Consider the following 16,593-nt stretch of genomic DNA (forward strand, 5'->3'; position numbering starts at 1 on the left):
CAACAGTAGTGGATCCAGTCCCAGAGACCCAGAACTGGAACCGGTGGAACAACTAGCACCAGACCCATTGCCAGCACTGAATCCAGTACTTGCAACCCCGACACCAGAGGGCCCCACCGAACCTGAACCGGCAGCAGCCGATAACCCTACACAAGAGGCTCAGCTGGAGCCTGAACCTCAACATAGTGCACCAGCGGAGAGCGATTCACAGTCAACGGAAACAGCCCCATCCCCTACATCGCTTCCAGAGGGACCAAGCATAGGTCCACAATCCAATGAGGAACTGATGTCTCCAGCATCAAGAGAACAGTTCCAGACTGAACCAGAAGTAGATGAAAGCCTCCAGAGAGCTTGGATAGCGGCATGGAGCAACCCACCGCCTCTCAGCTCTTCTAATCGATCCAGGTTTGTTGTAGAAAGAAGACTTTTATACAAGGAAACTCTTTCCGGTGGACACCAGGAAGACTGGCATCCTCAGAGACAGTTGGTAGTTCCAACTAAGTACCGAGTCAAGCTCTTAAGCTTAGCCCACGATCATCCTAGTGGCCATGCTGGGGTGAACAGGACCAAAGACTGGTTGGGGAGGTCATTCCACTGGGAGGGAATGGGCAAGGATGTTTCTACCTGTGTCCGGTCTTGTGAGGTATGCCAAAAAGTGGGAAAACCCCAAGACCAGGTCAAAGCCCCTCTCCAGCCATTCCCCATCATTGAAGTTCCATTTCAGCGAGTAGCTGTGGATATTCTAGGTCCTTTTCCAAAAAAGACACCCAGAGGAAAGCAGTACATACTGACTTTCATGGATTTTGCCACCCGATGGCTGGAAGCAGTAGCTCTAAGCAACACCAGGGCTAAAAGTGTGTGCCAGGCACTAGCAGACAGACATTTTTGCCAGGGTAGGTTGGCTCTCTGACATCCTCACAGATGCAGGAACTATGGAAAGCCTTTGGGAAGCTCATGGGGTAAATCACTTGGTTGCCACTCCTTATCCACCATCGAACAAATAGCATGGTGGAGAAGTTTAATGGAATTTTGGGGGCCATGATCCATAAATTCGTAAATGAGCACTCCAACGATTGGGACCTAGTGTTGCAGCAGTTGCGCTTTGCCTACAGAGCTGTACCACATCCTAGTTTAGAGTTTTCACCATTGGAACTTGTATATGGCCGTGAGGTTGAGGCCGTTACAGTTGGTGAAGCAGCAATGGGAGGGGTTTACACCTTCTCCAGGAACTAACATTCTGGACTTTGTAACCAACCTACAAAACACCCTCCGAACCTCTCTAGCCCTTGCTAAAGAAAACCTACAGGATACTCAGAAAAAGCAAAAAGCCTGGTATGATAAACATGCCAGAGAGCGTTCCTTCAAAGTAGGGGACCAGGTCATGGTCTTAAAGGCGCTCCAGGCCCATAAAATGGAAGCGTCATGGGAAGGGCCCTTCATGGTCCAGGAGCGCCTGGGAACTGTTGATTATCTCATAGCATTCCCCATCTCCAACCAAAAGCCTAAGGTGTACCATATTAATTCTCTAAAGCCCTTTTATTCCAGAGAATTAAAGGTTTTTCAGTTTACAGCCCAGGGAGGAGATGACGCTGAATGGCCTGAAGGTGTCTACTATGAAGGGAAAAGTGCTGGTGGCATGGAAGAGGTGAACCTCTGCATGACCCTGGGGCGTATGCAGCGACAGCAGATCAAGGAGCTGTGCACTAGCTACGTGCCGACGTTCTCAACCACCCCAGGACTGACTGAACGGGCATAACACTCCATTGACATAGGTAATGCTCACCCAATTAAAGTCCAACCTTACCGGGTTTCTCCTCAAGCTGAAACTGCTACAGGACGGGAGATCCAGGATATGTTAGAGATGGGTGTAATTCGCCCCTCTGGCAGTGCATGGGCATCTCCTGTGGTTCTAGTTACCAAACCAGATGGGGAAGATACGTTTTTGCATAGACTACCATAAGCTAAATGCTGTCACTCACCCAGACAACTATCCAATGCCACGCACAGATGAACTATTACAGAAACTGGGACGAGCCCAGTTCATCTCTACCTTGGACTTAACTAAGGGTTACTGGCAGGTACTGCTAGATGAATCCGCCAAGGGAAGGTCAGCCTTCACCACACGTTGGGTTGTATGAATTTAATTTACTCCCTTTCGGGCTGCGGAATGCACCCGCCACTTTCCAAAGACTTGTAGATGGTCTCCAAGAGGGATTAGAAGAATATGCAGTCACCTACCTTGACGATGTGGCCATATTTTCGGATTCCTGGGCAGAACACCTGGAACATCTACAAAAAGACAACTGCCATACTAGACTTCTCCCCCTACTGCATAAGTGGATCCGCATTGCTGCTGGTTACTCCCTACTGTATTTCTTCCCAGACCTTCCCAGTCTGCCCTTCCCTAAGGAGCTCCACTTACAGCTACCAGTAGTCACTTGGTTTCCCTCAGACCTGCACATGTAACTAGGGAAGTGCCTTCAAATCCTTTTCTCTAAGAATTGTTTAAAATCAAGAATGAAAGGTTTCAGAGTAGCAGCCGTGTTAGTCTGTATTTGCAAAAAGAAAAGGAGTACTAGTGGCACCTTAGAGACTAACCAATTTATTTGAGCATAAGCTTTTGTGAGCTACAGCTCACTTCATCGGATGCATTCAGTGGAAATGAAAGGGTTAAACAAGTTTGTCCCTCTGATCTGTCCTGTTTTTTAATCCCTGTTCCAGGAGCATGTGTATTGCCATTTGCCAAACTGGCTAGAGTAGTCCAACAGTGTCACCTAGTGGTATGAAAATCACATTATGAAGACTTGCAAAAAGAAAAGGAGGACTTGTGGTCCTTAGAGACTAACCAATTTATTTGAGCATGAGCTTTCGTGAGCTACAGCTCACTTCATCGGATGCATACTGTGGAAACTGCAGAACACATTATATACACAGAGACCATGAAACAATACCTCCTCCCACCCCACTCTCCTGCTGGTAATAGCTTATCTAAAGCTATTACCAGCAGGAGAGTGAGTTTGTGTGTGTGGTTTTTGGAGGGGGGGAGGTGAGAAAACCTGGATTTGTGCTGGAAATGGCCCACCTTGATTATCATATACATTGTAAAGAGAGTGGTCACTTTGGATGAGCTATTACCAGCAGGAGAGTGAGTTTGTGGAGGGGGCGGAGGGTGAGAAAACCTGGATTTGTGCTGGAAATGGCCCAACTTGATCATCACACACATTGTAAGGAGAGTGATCACTTTAGATAAGCTATTGCCAGCAGGAGAGTGGGGTGGGGGAGGTATTTTTTCATGCTTTGTGTGTATAAAAGATCTTCTACAATTTCCACAGTATGCATCCGATGAAGTGAGCTGTAGCTCATGAAAGCTTATGCTCAAATAAATTGGTTAGTCTCTAAGGTGCCACAAGTCCTCCTTTTCTTTTTGCGAATACAGACTAACACGGCTGTTACTCTGAAACCTGTCATTATGAAGACTTCAACTCTCCAGCAACTCATCCTTCTCAACCAAGGTCATTTTATATACTGACCTATTGCAGTTAAAACAAAAACATGAATTAGGCTTCAGTCTTAGAGTTCAAAGTAAATGACAAAGCTTTATTGAATAAAAATGTTTCATACTTAGCAAGATTGGAAGAAAGTAGAATATTTTACACCTCTATAAAAATATAGTTGACTAATTCTCAAGTGAATACAGTACAGAAAATAAACTACTGTAGGAATAAACCCTGCCCCCCATTCAAATTATTATTTGTAAAATAAATCCTGTCAAATTTAAAAATGTACTAAAAGCTTTGCTAGAAACCAGTCCCAAGAAAGAATCCCACTGTTTGTCTAGTTCTCTTAGAGTTTGTATGTGCGAGTCTCACAGTTGTAACTATTAAAAAAGATCTCTGGCAGTTTGGTACAAGTAGGGTTTAATAACTGTCAAAAGGCCTTACAAAAGTTATTTGCAGTTTTAAGTGAATCAGAAGAGGGAATAAAATCTAAAAGTAGAAAAAAAAAGTCACCTCAGAAAATGCACATGGAATGCAAGAGTATTGCCCTGCAGACTCTTGTGAAAGGGGTGGCTTGTCTTCAAGAGTACCATCAGTCATCATTGGGTTTGATCTGCACTACTATTCCAGCAAGGAGCACACTGGTGCATTAGCCAGCCAGAGGGCTGTACTACCTCTTAATTCCAGTTTAGAATTAGTCGTGTATACAGGAGAGCAGAGTGCAAAGTAAGAAGTTTTCTGCTCATCAAGAGCAAGCAAATAAAAGGAATTACATTGCATTCTGAGTACTTAATATATTTTAGTTGCTAGATACGAAGCACAAAGACAATTAGCGTTTTCATGAGGAAAACATCCCAGCTGTGCCCTTTACACATATTAAAGTGCATTCAGTCACCATTTTTGAAGCAGGCCTGCAAGTCCCTTTGGAATTGGTCCCTAAGCTCTGCAGTAGCATTCATAGTGGTAATAATAGTGTATTACAGAAAGTGTTTAATACCACCTTTGGGAGTACAGTGGAATCCTGCAAACTACTGTTACTGGAATAAGTGCCAAAACACAAAAAGGATAAAATACAGCAATGACCAGGGTATAGAAAAGAGCTGTGTTCTCATGCTGTAAATTGTGATTACCTGATGTAGGAACAGCTGTCCCACACCAAGGGATCAGATGTTTCCATACAGCTAGATATGATCTTTGCAGGTTTCTAGTGTACTTTTCTACCTCATATCTGTACATTCTATTGTTCCCTAATGTGTCAATGTGCAGTATAGCATCACTTTTACAGAGGGCAGCTGCTTGTTAAAAGCTAATACACCAATTTAAGGCCCAGCACCTTGCAGCAAGTTTTCTAGTGAAAGACCAATTTATTCTTCATCTTCATCCTCTTCCTCATAGTAACGATTCCTCTTGATCTGTTCTTCCACAGACAAATCTTCCACATCTTCACCTTCCCAGAACACGTCATCTTTGGATTCGCTGTTCTGACTAGGGGATAATTCCTTAGCAGTGACCACGTTCGATAAGCTGATACGTTTAGGAGAGTTGGAGTCAAATATTTCTTCATTTGGAGATGGCTGCTGCACTGTGGCATTTTCTTCATCATCTGTCTCCATACCCACCTGACCATTCTGTATCCAGTTTTCTTCCCTGTCTGCCTTGATATCAGGTACTTCCCTTCCTCTTTCTTCCTCCAGTTCTTTATTCTTCTCTTGAGTGTTCTGGATGTGCCCATTCTCAGCTTTTTTTCCCTTTTGCTTTCTTTCCATCACTGCCTCCCTCTCTAGTTCTTCACTTTGTTTGAACATGACCCTGTCTGCTTTGGAAGGAGAAGATACGTTCTCTGTTTTATGGCCCTTAACAGACATTGTTCTAAATGAGGCTGCTACTGTAAATGGACGACTTCTTTCCTTCAGTGAGGATGTTCTTCGTAGTTTTCTGAGATCCAGGTCCACATCCTCCTGCACATCTGGCTTTGACACCTCATCTTCTGGGGGCCACTTTGGCTTAAATACTTTGATACCCTCTTCCAATGCACTTCCTTGACTACCTAGCTCTGATGGAGGTGGCCATGCAATCCTCAATTTTTTTGTTTCTGCTGGTTTCTCTTCCCTTCCAGGCAAAGCTGCAACTTTTGCTTCCATGCTAGCTGCAAGAACTCCCACCTTTGCAATTGGGGCATCCTCTACTCCTGGACTTTGAGGGCCTTCTATTGTATTTTCAGTGTGGGCAGATTTCTCCAGGGACTCTTCGTTCTCAGTTTTGCTTACCCATAGTTCCTTGTGCTGTTTGTGCCCAAAACCTTCATCATAGTTGCCTTTGGATTTAAAGAGCTGATTGAAGTGAGGCTTGCAATAAATATTCCCACGTAGAGATGCATATGTTCCAAGACTGTTCAAGAAAACAAAACGTTAGCACTCCACATGTCTCTCAATCAGTTGCAGATTAAGGCCCTAATTTTAGCTAGGTCACTGAAAAACTTGGCATTAAACAACTCTTCAAAGTTTTTAGAAAAGCAAGTTTTACAGTGTGTTGACCTGGTGTCACCAGAGGGAAGGTCCTACCCAATATAAAAAGGCATTTTTATGGGTTTTCCTCCTAAGTGCTTAAAGATCTTTACAGCAGGTAGGAATTATCCCCATTTACAGATAGGAAAACTAGTATAGAAAATTCAAGTGACATGTCTAAGGTCATGTAGCAAGTTAGCAGCAGAGCTGGGAGTACAACCTGACTCCCAGGCCCTTGCTCAATCAACTAGACTACAGCTGCCTTCCTCACAGTAGACGAATATTTGCACATATTCCGTATTCCGCTTCCTGTTATATTTTAGGAAGGTTGAATTTCCTTCTAAAAGACTGACACTAATATACCTCACCCTCAGCACAGATTACCTGAGTTTGCTATTGCAATGTGAACAGCGGAAGCAGCTGATATGAAACACCTGCTGGTTGGCAAAGAGACGTTCCATTGGGTACACTGTCTTCTGACATGCAACGCAGGTTTCCTTCACTGGCAGCTGAAACTTCTAAGGGAAGAAAAGAAGGCTTCTTAACTGGACAAGAACTAGTGGGTGAGGAGACTTGACTTGGGTTTTGTCCAAGACTTCCAGAGTTCTCAAACAACTTACTTAATATTTAATAATTAGGAGCTCTGAAGGTAGTTCCTAGAGTGACCCCCTGTACCCTAGTTGAGTGAAGCAGACCTATTACAGGCTCATTGCCTTGGTTTGATAGCAAGAGCCTATCCTGCATTCTCCCTCTCTGCTCCCTTATCACCTAAACCTCTGAGATAAAACAGTAGTCAAGAATGGACAGTGGAAGTGTTAAAATTCTCACATGGGTCATAAAGAAAGCTCTGTCAAGCCATTCCCAAGAGACTGAGTACATCTACACTGAAACTGAACACCTGCAACTGGCCTGGGTCAGCTGACTTGGGCTCAAGGGCTATAAATTTTTTAGTGTAGACATTCAGGTTCAGGCTGGAGTCCAAGCTTTGGGACCTCGTGAGAGGGGAAAGGTCCCAGAGCCTGGGCTCCTGCTTGAGCCCAAATGCCTACACTGAAATGTTACAGCTCTGTAGCCTGAGCCCTGCAAGCTAGAGTCAGCTGACATAGGCCAGCCACAGGTGTTTAATGGCAGTGTAAACCATACCTTGTATGTCCTGTCCTATCCTCTCTGCCTCAAGCCTGCTGATAGGGAAAGATGAGGAAGTGGGGAAAATACAAAAGGGGATAAGTTTAAAAGAAACAGTGGGATGAACAGCAATACAAGAAGCTCAGCGGGGGGAACAAGTAATGAGGCAGCCAAATAAGCCAGGGGGGAGGGGGGTGGAGAGAGAAGAAGAGAAGAGGATGACAGGAGGGAAACAATTTGCTCAAAGGTTTAGGCTGAATAAGTTTTACTAAATGCTTATGGCTTTAGGAATGAAGGCGGCTCACTTAGGCAACTTTCAATACAAACTGATTAAGCCAGCAATTTATTCCTACAGCTGCTTTTAGAAAGTTAGTCTCAGTAGTTCAGGGCAGCAAGAAATGTATCTAACCCCACATGAAAAATTTCAGAGCTCTAGCAAAGGCACTAGCTACACTCAGCTTTTAGGGATTTGCAGTTTCACTAAAATTAAAGTTACATAACAGATAACTAAAGTTAACCCTGATGTTGACATACTAGTAACAGTGCATGTACTGCATAAGAGGCAACATCCCATAAGTTAAGAAATGTCGTAAGGATAAACCCAAAACTAGTAAATATTAAGTGTCAGCATTGTGCTACTTGGGAATAACCTCAGAACGTGTGTCCTGACAGCATCAGGGAGGTGATATTCTATGTCCACCAAAGAGGTCACCTGATGCTCCTTACTCCTTAACACACCTGCTAGCGGTGACTTAACATGGAAGCTTAATAAAAAGAGGAAATGGCATATTGACTATCCAGACAAAAAGCTGGCCCTTCTGGACTGACCCAATTGCAACAGCTTTTCTAGCAATAGAATAGAAAGTTACCTAGGTCCTGTGTCAAAGGGTTACAGAAAATCATATTTAGATACTGTCAACTTTGTTGCAAAGGCGTGTTCTACGATAAGTTTATGAAAAGCCTTTAAGAGAAGGGTATGACGGTTAAGGAATACGGAAGCAGGAAGTGCAACATCACAGGAGACAGTTACAGGGGTTGGTGTCTAGTTTGTATTCTAAATAAAATGATGACATGGTTAAGAATTGAAGGTTATGATAGATGAGGATCAGGTTGCTGAACAGAGCCAGCTGATTTAAACTGGTTTGTCACAACTTTAATGTTGCACATAATTAGGTAGTTTGCTATATATTATTTCTAGTCTAATACACTTAGATTGTAGAGAGATGAGAACTTTAAAAATAAACTTTGATATTAGGTATTTGAAATGACACTAAGGGCCTAATCCATACTGAGAGCTTGATAAGAAACCTCAAAAAACTCCCAGAGCCTCATGTGATTTATTTATTTTTGAAAGGAAACTTCAAGGCACTGACCTTTTGCACCAATGTTCTCACCTTTGTGTGAAGAGAAAAGGAGTACTTGTGGCACCTTAGAGACTAACCAATTTATTTGAGCAAAAGCTTTCGTGAGCTACAGCTCACTTCATCGGATGCATACTGTGGAAACTGCATATATATATATATATATATACACACACATATACATACACACACACATATACACATATATACATACAAGCTATATTACACAATAACTATTACACACACCAGCAGGAGAGTGAGTTTGTGTGTGTGGTTTTTGGGAAAGGGGGGCAGGGGGTGAGAAAACCTGGATTTGTGCTGGAAATACCCAACTTGATTATCATATGCATTGTAAGGAGAGTGATCACTTTAGATAAGCTATTACCAGCAGGAGAGTGGGGTGGGAGGAGGTATTGTTTCATGGTCTCTGCGTATATAAAGTCTTCTGCAGTTTCCACAGTATGCATCTGATGAAGTGAGCTGTAGCTCACGAAAGCTTACGCTCAAATAAATTGGTTAGTCTCTAAGGTGCCACAAGTACTCCTTTTCTTTTTGCGAATACAGACTAACATGGCTGTTACTCTGAAACCTTTGTGTGAGTGAGTCAGTGCAATCTCTAACACACACCATTGATGTCTGCTAGCCCGGACAAAGATCTACTCACCCACCCTTGCCACAAAAAGGAACAAGGCATTACTAACTTGCTTACCAATAAAAAAAAGTTACCCTCCTTCCAAAGACAGCATAAGTGCAAGGCTGCACTGCATAGTGCTAGCATGTGTTATTGCAATACATGTCCCCATCTAAGAGGAGGAACTTACATGGGTATACAGTGACCCGTTTGTCTGCTGTAGAGATGGTTTTTGGGATGCATAGAGAAAAATTTCCTTTCTGGGCATTACTGTACATAGCTACTACAGGAGGAGGGTGAAGCCCAGTTAATAAAAAAAAGGAGAACTGGAGAAATAGCCGAGAGTTGAGCTCACATTAGAAGGGAAGCAGAAGGCAGGAGTAGAGATTAGGAACCAGGAACAGGAAACAGAAGCTGGAAGAGAAATAGGAACCTTACATGAAATCAGCAGCATCTGGGGTGTTCTCTAAAACCTGCAGCAACAACTATTAATGAAGGTAGAGATCCGAGATCCAAGCTGGGTTTTATCATGTGAACAGGATGCAGATTCTTTTGAAATAAGCACAAAGAACCATAAACTTAAAGGATAAGTAGCTTACATATGAACACACACTGGAGTACCTTCTAAATTATACAATCCTAAAGGCATTTTTGCCATCTCAAATTTTGCTCATACAGCACCTTTCAGAAGAGGTGCTCACAGCATTGTGATAAATCTTGCTATCTTCTTAAATAAAAGTATTATACCTACCCCTCTTTTACAGATGGGGAAAAAAAATGCAGAGTGGTGAAGTGATGTGCCCAAGAGTAACATAGGAGTCTGTGGCAGAGCAGAGGTAAGACTTCCTATTTGAGATAGCACGTGTGAAGAGGATGCACCTCACATCACGTTACTGAGATATCATTGAAGTGCCCATCTCATAGTATCTGCGCGCCTCGAAGTGAGAAAATGATCCCTATCCAAAAATTCTCCATTGCTTCCTCAGCTACGGTTATATTGGGGTTGTTCTTGCCTGTTTATATCCCAGAAAGTCACGAGCAGGTCTACAGCCATCACTACTGAAGAAAGTCTTGGCTAAAGAGAGGAGTAGTGTACTGGGCTCTAAAGGTGATAAAACTTGGACTCATCCTGATCTCCAATGGAAGGGAATTTCACATCTAAGGGCTTGCCTCTGAGAATGCCAGGACTCCAGCTCCGAGGAGTTGTACACGGAGATCCCTCAACTATGAATACCTACTTGATTGCAGCTGCTATCATGGTTGAGGAGAGGAAGGCAGACAGCCAGGCCCCAGGGTGGGCTTTAAAGATTAGCATCAGGACCTAGATGAAAATCTCTAGGAACTCTGACTTAAGAAAAGCCCAGAGCTTGTCAATGCAAGACCTGAGTACAGAAGTCTGGATGTAGAACTTCTCCTCCCATCAAGAAGCAAATTAGTAGTCCCTTACTGTCACTGGAACAGCGCCCCTTTAACAGTATGGCAGCTGTCAGCAGGCAACTCACAAACTCCATCTTTGAAGAACTAAATTACAATTGTGTTGAGATGCTTTTCCATTCAGAACTCAAAACCCTGCGCCGAGCACTGGGCAAAGTTCCTTTATACCAGTCTCTTTTCTGTCAGGAGTTAGTTCCAGCATGAGTTTTTTGAGAAGATGTCAAAATAAAGACTTTACCATAGAGCAGAGCTGTGAGTTTAAGAGCTCTCTGCTGAAGAAAGTTTGGATATCGGTGGATCAATAGCATAAAATCCCCTGGGAGTGCAAACACAGATTCATAGGCTGGATTGAGTCTGTGTTACAATCAGATTTACTTAAGTATTAACTGTTGCTAGTGCTTAGGAAATAAATAGCTCTTGTACCTTTACTACTTTTGGTGGAGAGGGGTCAGTCTGGTTGGCTGGTTTGGAATCAGAGCTCTGCTGTTTTGCATAGACACGTCTCTTGGCTTCAGTCTCACTCTGCGAGTTTAGTTCAACTGGGAGGGGAAGGAAAGGTCTGTTAAACTCATTTTTAAAAACCACGAGAAACTCCTAGGAAGTTCAGTCTGATAAGACCATGTAGCAGTTTTGTCAGAGAAAGGCTTAAAGGTCTCTCTGTTCCTAAACATGTATGACTAAACCATTAGTGCCAGAGCAAGCAAATATATTTACTCATCTTTTTCCTGCACCAAAATTACCAAATGATTGAGTGGCTGTGTTGAGGAAATGAGATAGTGCATACTGAGAAGCTGGCACCTAACTGAGTTTCTGGGAAATATGGCTCCAGTTTAATAAATATGTTAAGCACATGCCTAAAGTTAAGCTTGAAGTCAACGGGCTATAAACATGTGCTTAAGTACCTTTGGAAGGCACTTTAGTCAACAAATATATTAGAAGTAGCTGATTGTAGCCAACAGATTAGCCACTGCTTGCTGTATTTGGCCCTGGAACACTAGGTCCAAATGGTGGGAGAACTGCACTGCTGGGGTTAAATTTAAACCCTTTATAAAGCAAGCATTAAAGCAGTCTCAGTACTACAGTTACAAACCAGTTTATAAATCTGAAAAAAATTCCCAGATCTTGAGCTGGGCTGAGGTTTTAGCACAAGATTTTTATTGGAAAAATCCCAAGAATCTGAAGGGGTTGCAAGTATTGAATTAGGATTGTTATTTGGAATACAGTAATCTTTACAAACATTTTAAAAAACAACAGTGTCCCAATTTTATTCAAATTTTATTAATAAGATCTGTTTCTTTTGGGCTATCATATGACAAGTTTCATAATCATACTGGAATGGTTTTTCTCTTGACTGCAGGAAAAAAAAAAATATGAGTCAACAGTGTGCCCTTGTTGCCAAGAAGGCCAATGGCATTTTGGGATATATAAGTAGGGGCATAGCCAGCAGATCGAGGGACGTGATCGTCCCCCTCTATTCGACATTGGTGAGGCCTCATCTGGAATAGTGTGTCCAGTTTTGGGCCCTACACTACAAGAAGGATGTGGAAAAACTGGAGAGAGTCCAGTGAAGGGCAACAAAAATGATTAGGGGTCTGGAACACATGACTTATGAGGCAAGGCTGAGGGAACTGGGATTGTTTAGTCTGCAGAAGAGAAGAATGAGGGGGGATTTGATAGCTGCTTTCAACTACCTGAGAGGTGGTTCCAAAGAGGATGGTTCTAGACTATCCTCAGTGGTAGAAGATGACAGGACAAGGAGTAATGGTCTCAAGTTGCAGTGGGGGAGGTTTAAGTTGGATATTAGGAAAAACTTTTTCACTAGGAGGGTGGTGAAACACTGGAATGCGTTACCTAGGGAGGTGGTAGAATCTTCTTCCTTAGAAGTTTTTAAGGTCAGGCTTGACAAAGCCCTGGCTGGGATGATTTAATTGGGGATTGGTCCTGCTTTGAGCAGGGGGTTGGACTAGATGACCTCCTGAGGTCCCTTCCAACCCTGATATTCTATGATAATCAGCAAATTCTACAGTCAATTTCTATACCACTGGAAATGGGAGTTTATAAGACAAGGCTGACCATTACAGGGCCATGAACAAATGTCCATTTTAACCAAACAACTGGCTTATATGTGCTACATTATCTAGGCACCTTTTTGCAATTTTGTAAGTGGGCTTCCATTATGTGTGTTAGGATCAGAGTTCTTATGCTCAGATTGGATTTCATCTAACTTTAGCTTTATGAAGCAGTCTTGACCAGCATATACCTTCGATTAAATGGGAAGTCTGATGCTTCCTCCAGAAGCTATGGGTTCTAAGGGCAAACTGATCTTGACATAAGCATGGCATACAAGTAGATAGTGCCAACACATCCTGCCATCCACTTGCCCACTTTATATTTATTGGGCTAGGAGAATGAGTGCTTACTGGTGCCATCTTCAGAAAGATTGGAGTGGAAACCCAGACTCTTCTCACTGAAGAAAACCTGCAAAAGAAATGTTATACTGTGAACCATATGAAAGTCAGCTGGGCTCACCAGCTAACAGACTCAAAATTTAGAAATGGATAATCCCGGCATGAGTAGCAAAATAATGGGCAATTAATAGAACAATAAAACAGAAAAGCCTATTTACTAGCCAGTGTCCAACCTAAGCTAAGAACTTCTCAACGATGCTTGCACTGGCTACAAAACATTTTCTCCATTTCTCACCTTCTTCAGGGTCTCCCTTGCTGCCACTTCTTGAGTAGTCAAGGATACATAGGAGCCTAAGTGACTCTTGATTTTGAAAATTTCCCCCTAAAACTACAAGCTGTGATGTAGAAGAAACATGCTTCGTCTGTCTTCTACATCATTCTTTAGAAAAGGATTGATTTACAAATTTCACTGTTTAATGCCTTCTGCTCAACTCACACATACTAATTCTCTGAAGTACAAGATTCTTTCATTAACAGAACTGTTGACACAGCCTATTATAACTTGTTTCAGGTACAGAATAATTTATTTACCAGGTGAAATGCCCAATGCAGGTTCTAGAAGGCTATTTTAACCTGGTTCTATCTATATATTAAATAAAATATAGCTTGACTATACTTAAACATTGAGGAACTAAAATGCCATAATGAGATTAACAGCAGAACTTCACTAATTCACACTAATGACTGAAAGACCCATTGCAAAGGATTGCACTTTGGAAATTAATGAGGAAGCAAACAAACAAGTCCAGATAACATACTTTGTTCATTTGACTAGTTTAATTTTAATGATACTTCCTAATAAGCATTCCACAATTTACTTTGTACTCATAACAAAGATCACTTCTAACCACTCTGTTACTGAATCTTTGGGATGTGCAGGATGAGGGAAGCAGTGGTTTTTTGCACTTGAAGTATGAGTGCACAAGTAAGCGAGGTTCTGCTTAACATTTCTCTTTCTCCAGAAATTTCTGCCAGTTAATAGGTGTGCCCTGGACAGGGACACTAGATTTATCCTGCAGTGATGTCAAAGTGACCATCCTACTACCACACAACAGTCTATTCAATGTAGGTTTTTACACTGTGCGCTTATTACACATCAAGTCAGTCACTAAAGGACTGCCTATAAATTAAAGTAACTTCACTCTAGGAGCTAACAGAGAGAGGGTTTTATTCAAACCTTCCCTTCAACAGTAGAAAGGTGAACTGAAAGAGAGAAACTGCTTTTATTTAATAGGTTTCCTTTTAAGAGGCTCCCCTTGATGGCTGCTTTCCCACCCCACAAGCAGCTAAAATGTGAAGACTTGCTCAGTTCCCAGCAAGAAGCTGAAAGCAACGGTCTGGCTGCCTGCCGAGGGAGGTCCAGAAAGGTTTAAAAGCCCCCCCAGCATTAGGCTGCCACGTGGTCAGAAAGCTTGTAATGCACAGTACTTGCATTATTATTGTTTGGCTACTTTTATTCCCTTCTGCCATCCCCCAATTTAAGTCACAGATGCCCCGAGACTTTGTTTTGTTGTGTGAATAAGGGGACAGTAATAATACGTTTATTTTAAAACTAAGTTTAAACAGTAGGAACAAAAAAGCTAATCAGGTTGCCAGTTACATTAACCAAGATCTGGCAACTCTGCGGCAGTGACCTACTTTCAATTCATTGTCACCCAGTACTTTGCACTTACACATCTTCTCTCATCTGAGGCTCCCCAAGCACCTTACCAGAAATTTAACACCTGCAAGGTGTTTTCCACCCATTTTACAGATGGGGAAAATGGCACAGAAGAGTATAGTGGCTTGCCCAAAGGTCACTCAGGGAATGGCAGAGTCAGAAATAAGACTCAGGAGGCTCCACTTCTTCCTCCCATGTTCTTAATATGCCATCATGATGAAATTCAAGGATTCTGCCACACCAAGAACATTCACCATATCCTGACAGACTACAAGTGCAACCCCCTCTAGATAAAGTTATAAAAAATAGCTAGATATTCTGCATACAAAAGGACTTTTTATTTTGATTCTTATAAATTAAGATTTCTCTTGCCTGTTTGTAATTACCATCCTAAATTCTGATCATCTCAAAATCATGAGTCCCACAGCATGCAGATAATTTGTATCAGCCAATACAGCTCAATTTCCAGACGCCTGTTGTATGTCCTCAAGCAGTTCCATTTCAAGGAGAGTTCTTGATCCTCAATCAATATGAGCGCATCTTACCTTATCCCCATCCTGATGGGAAATGGAGTCCTCAGGACTTGGAGGCACATTCTCCTTCTGCTCAGATTTGTAACTCTTGATTTCACTGTCACTGGCTTGAATCTCATTCTATAGAACAAAGGAATTGAGTGTTGACATTCTTTTTCCCTTAAAGTGAGAGAGCTTTCTATGTGTCGTCTTAAAGAAGTCTTGTGAATACTATGTCCTGTAACACACAGCTGATGACTAAAGGGAAGAGGACAAAGGAGTCTACAAATATTTGATGGGTGAAATACACCAAGGAGGGAGAGGAAATACAGGATAAAGGGAGTATAACTTTTATTCCATGCCATCATCACAGTATCAAAAATACCTTTCCATCCAGAACCAAGCAATTTTTTCCTTAAAACCAACTTCTTCCTTGTTGTCACTCCGAATAATTCCACACCTTCCCTTACCTGAAATGCTGCCCCATGTTTTATTTTATTTAGGTCATAAGCACTTCAGGGCAAGGAACATGCATTATTCTCTAATGCTCTATGAAAATGAGTTCTACCCTAGCTTCAATACATGTCCCTTCCAACCCTGATATTCTATGATATGCTAGTACTTATCTTTTTGAACCTCAGTGTTTAATATGACAGGTCTTTAAACATAATAAGTAATAAGTATTCCTTGCAGTGTTCTGAAGGGATTCTGCTATCACACTTACAGCAGAAGAAAACATACAGCATACTTCGGGCATGTCTACACTGGCACGTTACAGCGCTGCAACTTTCTCACTCAGGGATGTGAAAAAACACCCCGCTGAGCACAGCAAGTTTCAGTGCTGTAAAGTGCCAGTAGAGAGAGTGCACCAGTGCTGGGAGCTGGGCCCCTCGTGGAGGTGTTTTAAGGGTGCTGGGAAAGCTCTCTCCCAGCCCTCTGCTGTGACTGCACAAGCCACGTTAAAGTGCTGCTGCGGCTGTGCTTTAACGTTGCCAGTGTAGACAAGCCCTTCGTCCTGAGCAGGTGCTGTCTACACAAGAGACAACTCTTAAAAGAGTTCTCTCTCCAAAAAGGTTAATAGTTCTGTTATAGAGAGCATATATGGGCCTGGGCCTGGACCTTGCTTTAAGATTTTACTGGTATTTCAGCTGGATACATACCAGTAAAAGTAGGATGAAGTAGGAAAGTACAAATTGCACACTTCCACACCAGCAAGATCCACTGTGCCCCCTGACAGTGGGGGGTACAAGGAATTCATAGGGGGAGGATAGCTCTCAATGATTCTGCCAAGGAATAAGAGCCATAGCTTCCACTGGCTTACTTGAAAACTACTGCAAACATTGTATGCATCTGATGAAGTGAGCTGTAGCTCACGAAAGCTTATGCTCAAATAAATTAGTT

At 42.4% G+C, this 16,593-nt stretch overlaps 1 protein-coding gene across 4 annotated transcripts in view; it reads right to left on the reverse strand.

The window, feature by feature from the left end:
• Positions 1 to 3,576: 3,576 nt before the first annotated feature.
• LIMA1 (LIM domain and actin binding 1) overlaps positions 3,577 to 16,593 on the reverse strand; it is a 41,679-nt gene continuing 28,662 nt past the window's right edge. For all 4 annotated transcript variants that reach the window (XM_073318478.2, XM_073318479.2, XM_078849475.1 and 1 more), the window contains 5 exons: positions 15,226 to 15,333; positions 12,973 to 13,030; positions 10,976 to 11,091; positions 6,386 to 6,519; positions 3,577 to 5,885 (listed from right to left, as the gene is read on the reverse strand). In XM_073318478.2, the coding sequence (XP_073174579.1) occupies positions 4,862 to 5,885; positions 6,386 to 6,519; positions 10,976 to 11,091; positions 12,973 to 13,030; positions 15,226 to 15,333 (1,440 nt within the window). In that variant the 3' untranslated portion in view covers positions 3,577 to 4,861. The remainder of the gene's footprint in view (positions 5,886 to 6,385; positions 6,520 to 10,975; positions 11,092 to 12,972; positions 13,031 to 15,225; positions 15,334 to 16,593) is intronic.

This window comes from Lepidochelys kempii, chromosome 20, assembly GCF_965140285.1.
Source record: "Lepidochelys kempii isolate rLepKem1 chromosome 20, rLepKem1.hap1, whole genome shotgun sequence".
Taxonomy (NCBI): Eukaryota; Metazoa; Chordata; order Testudines; family Cheloniidae; genus Lepidochelys; species Lepidochelys kempii.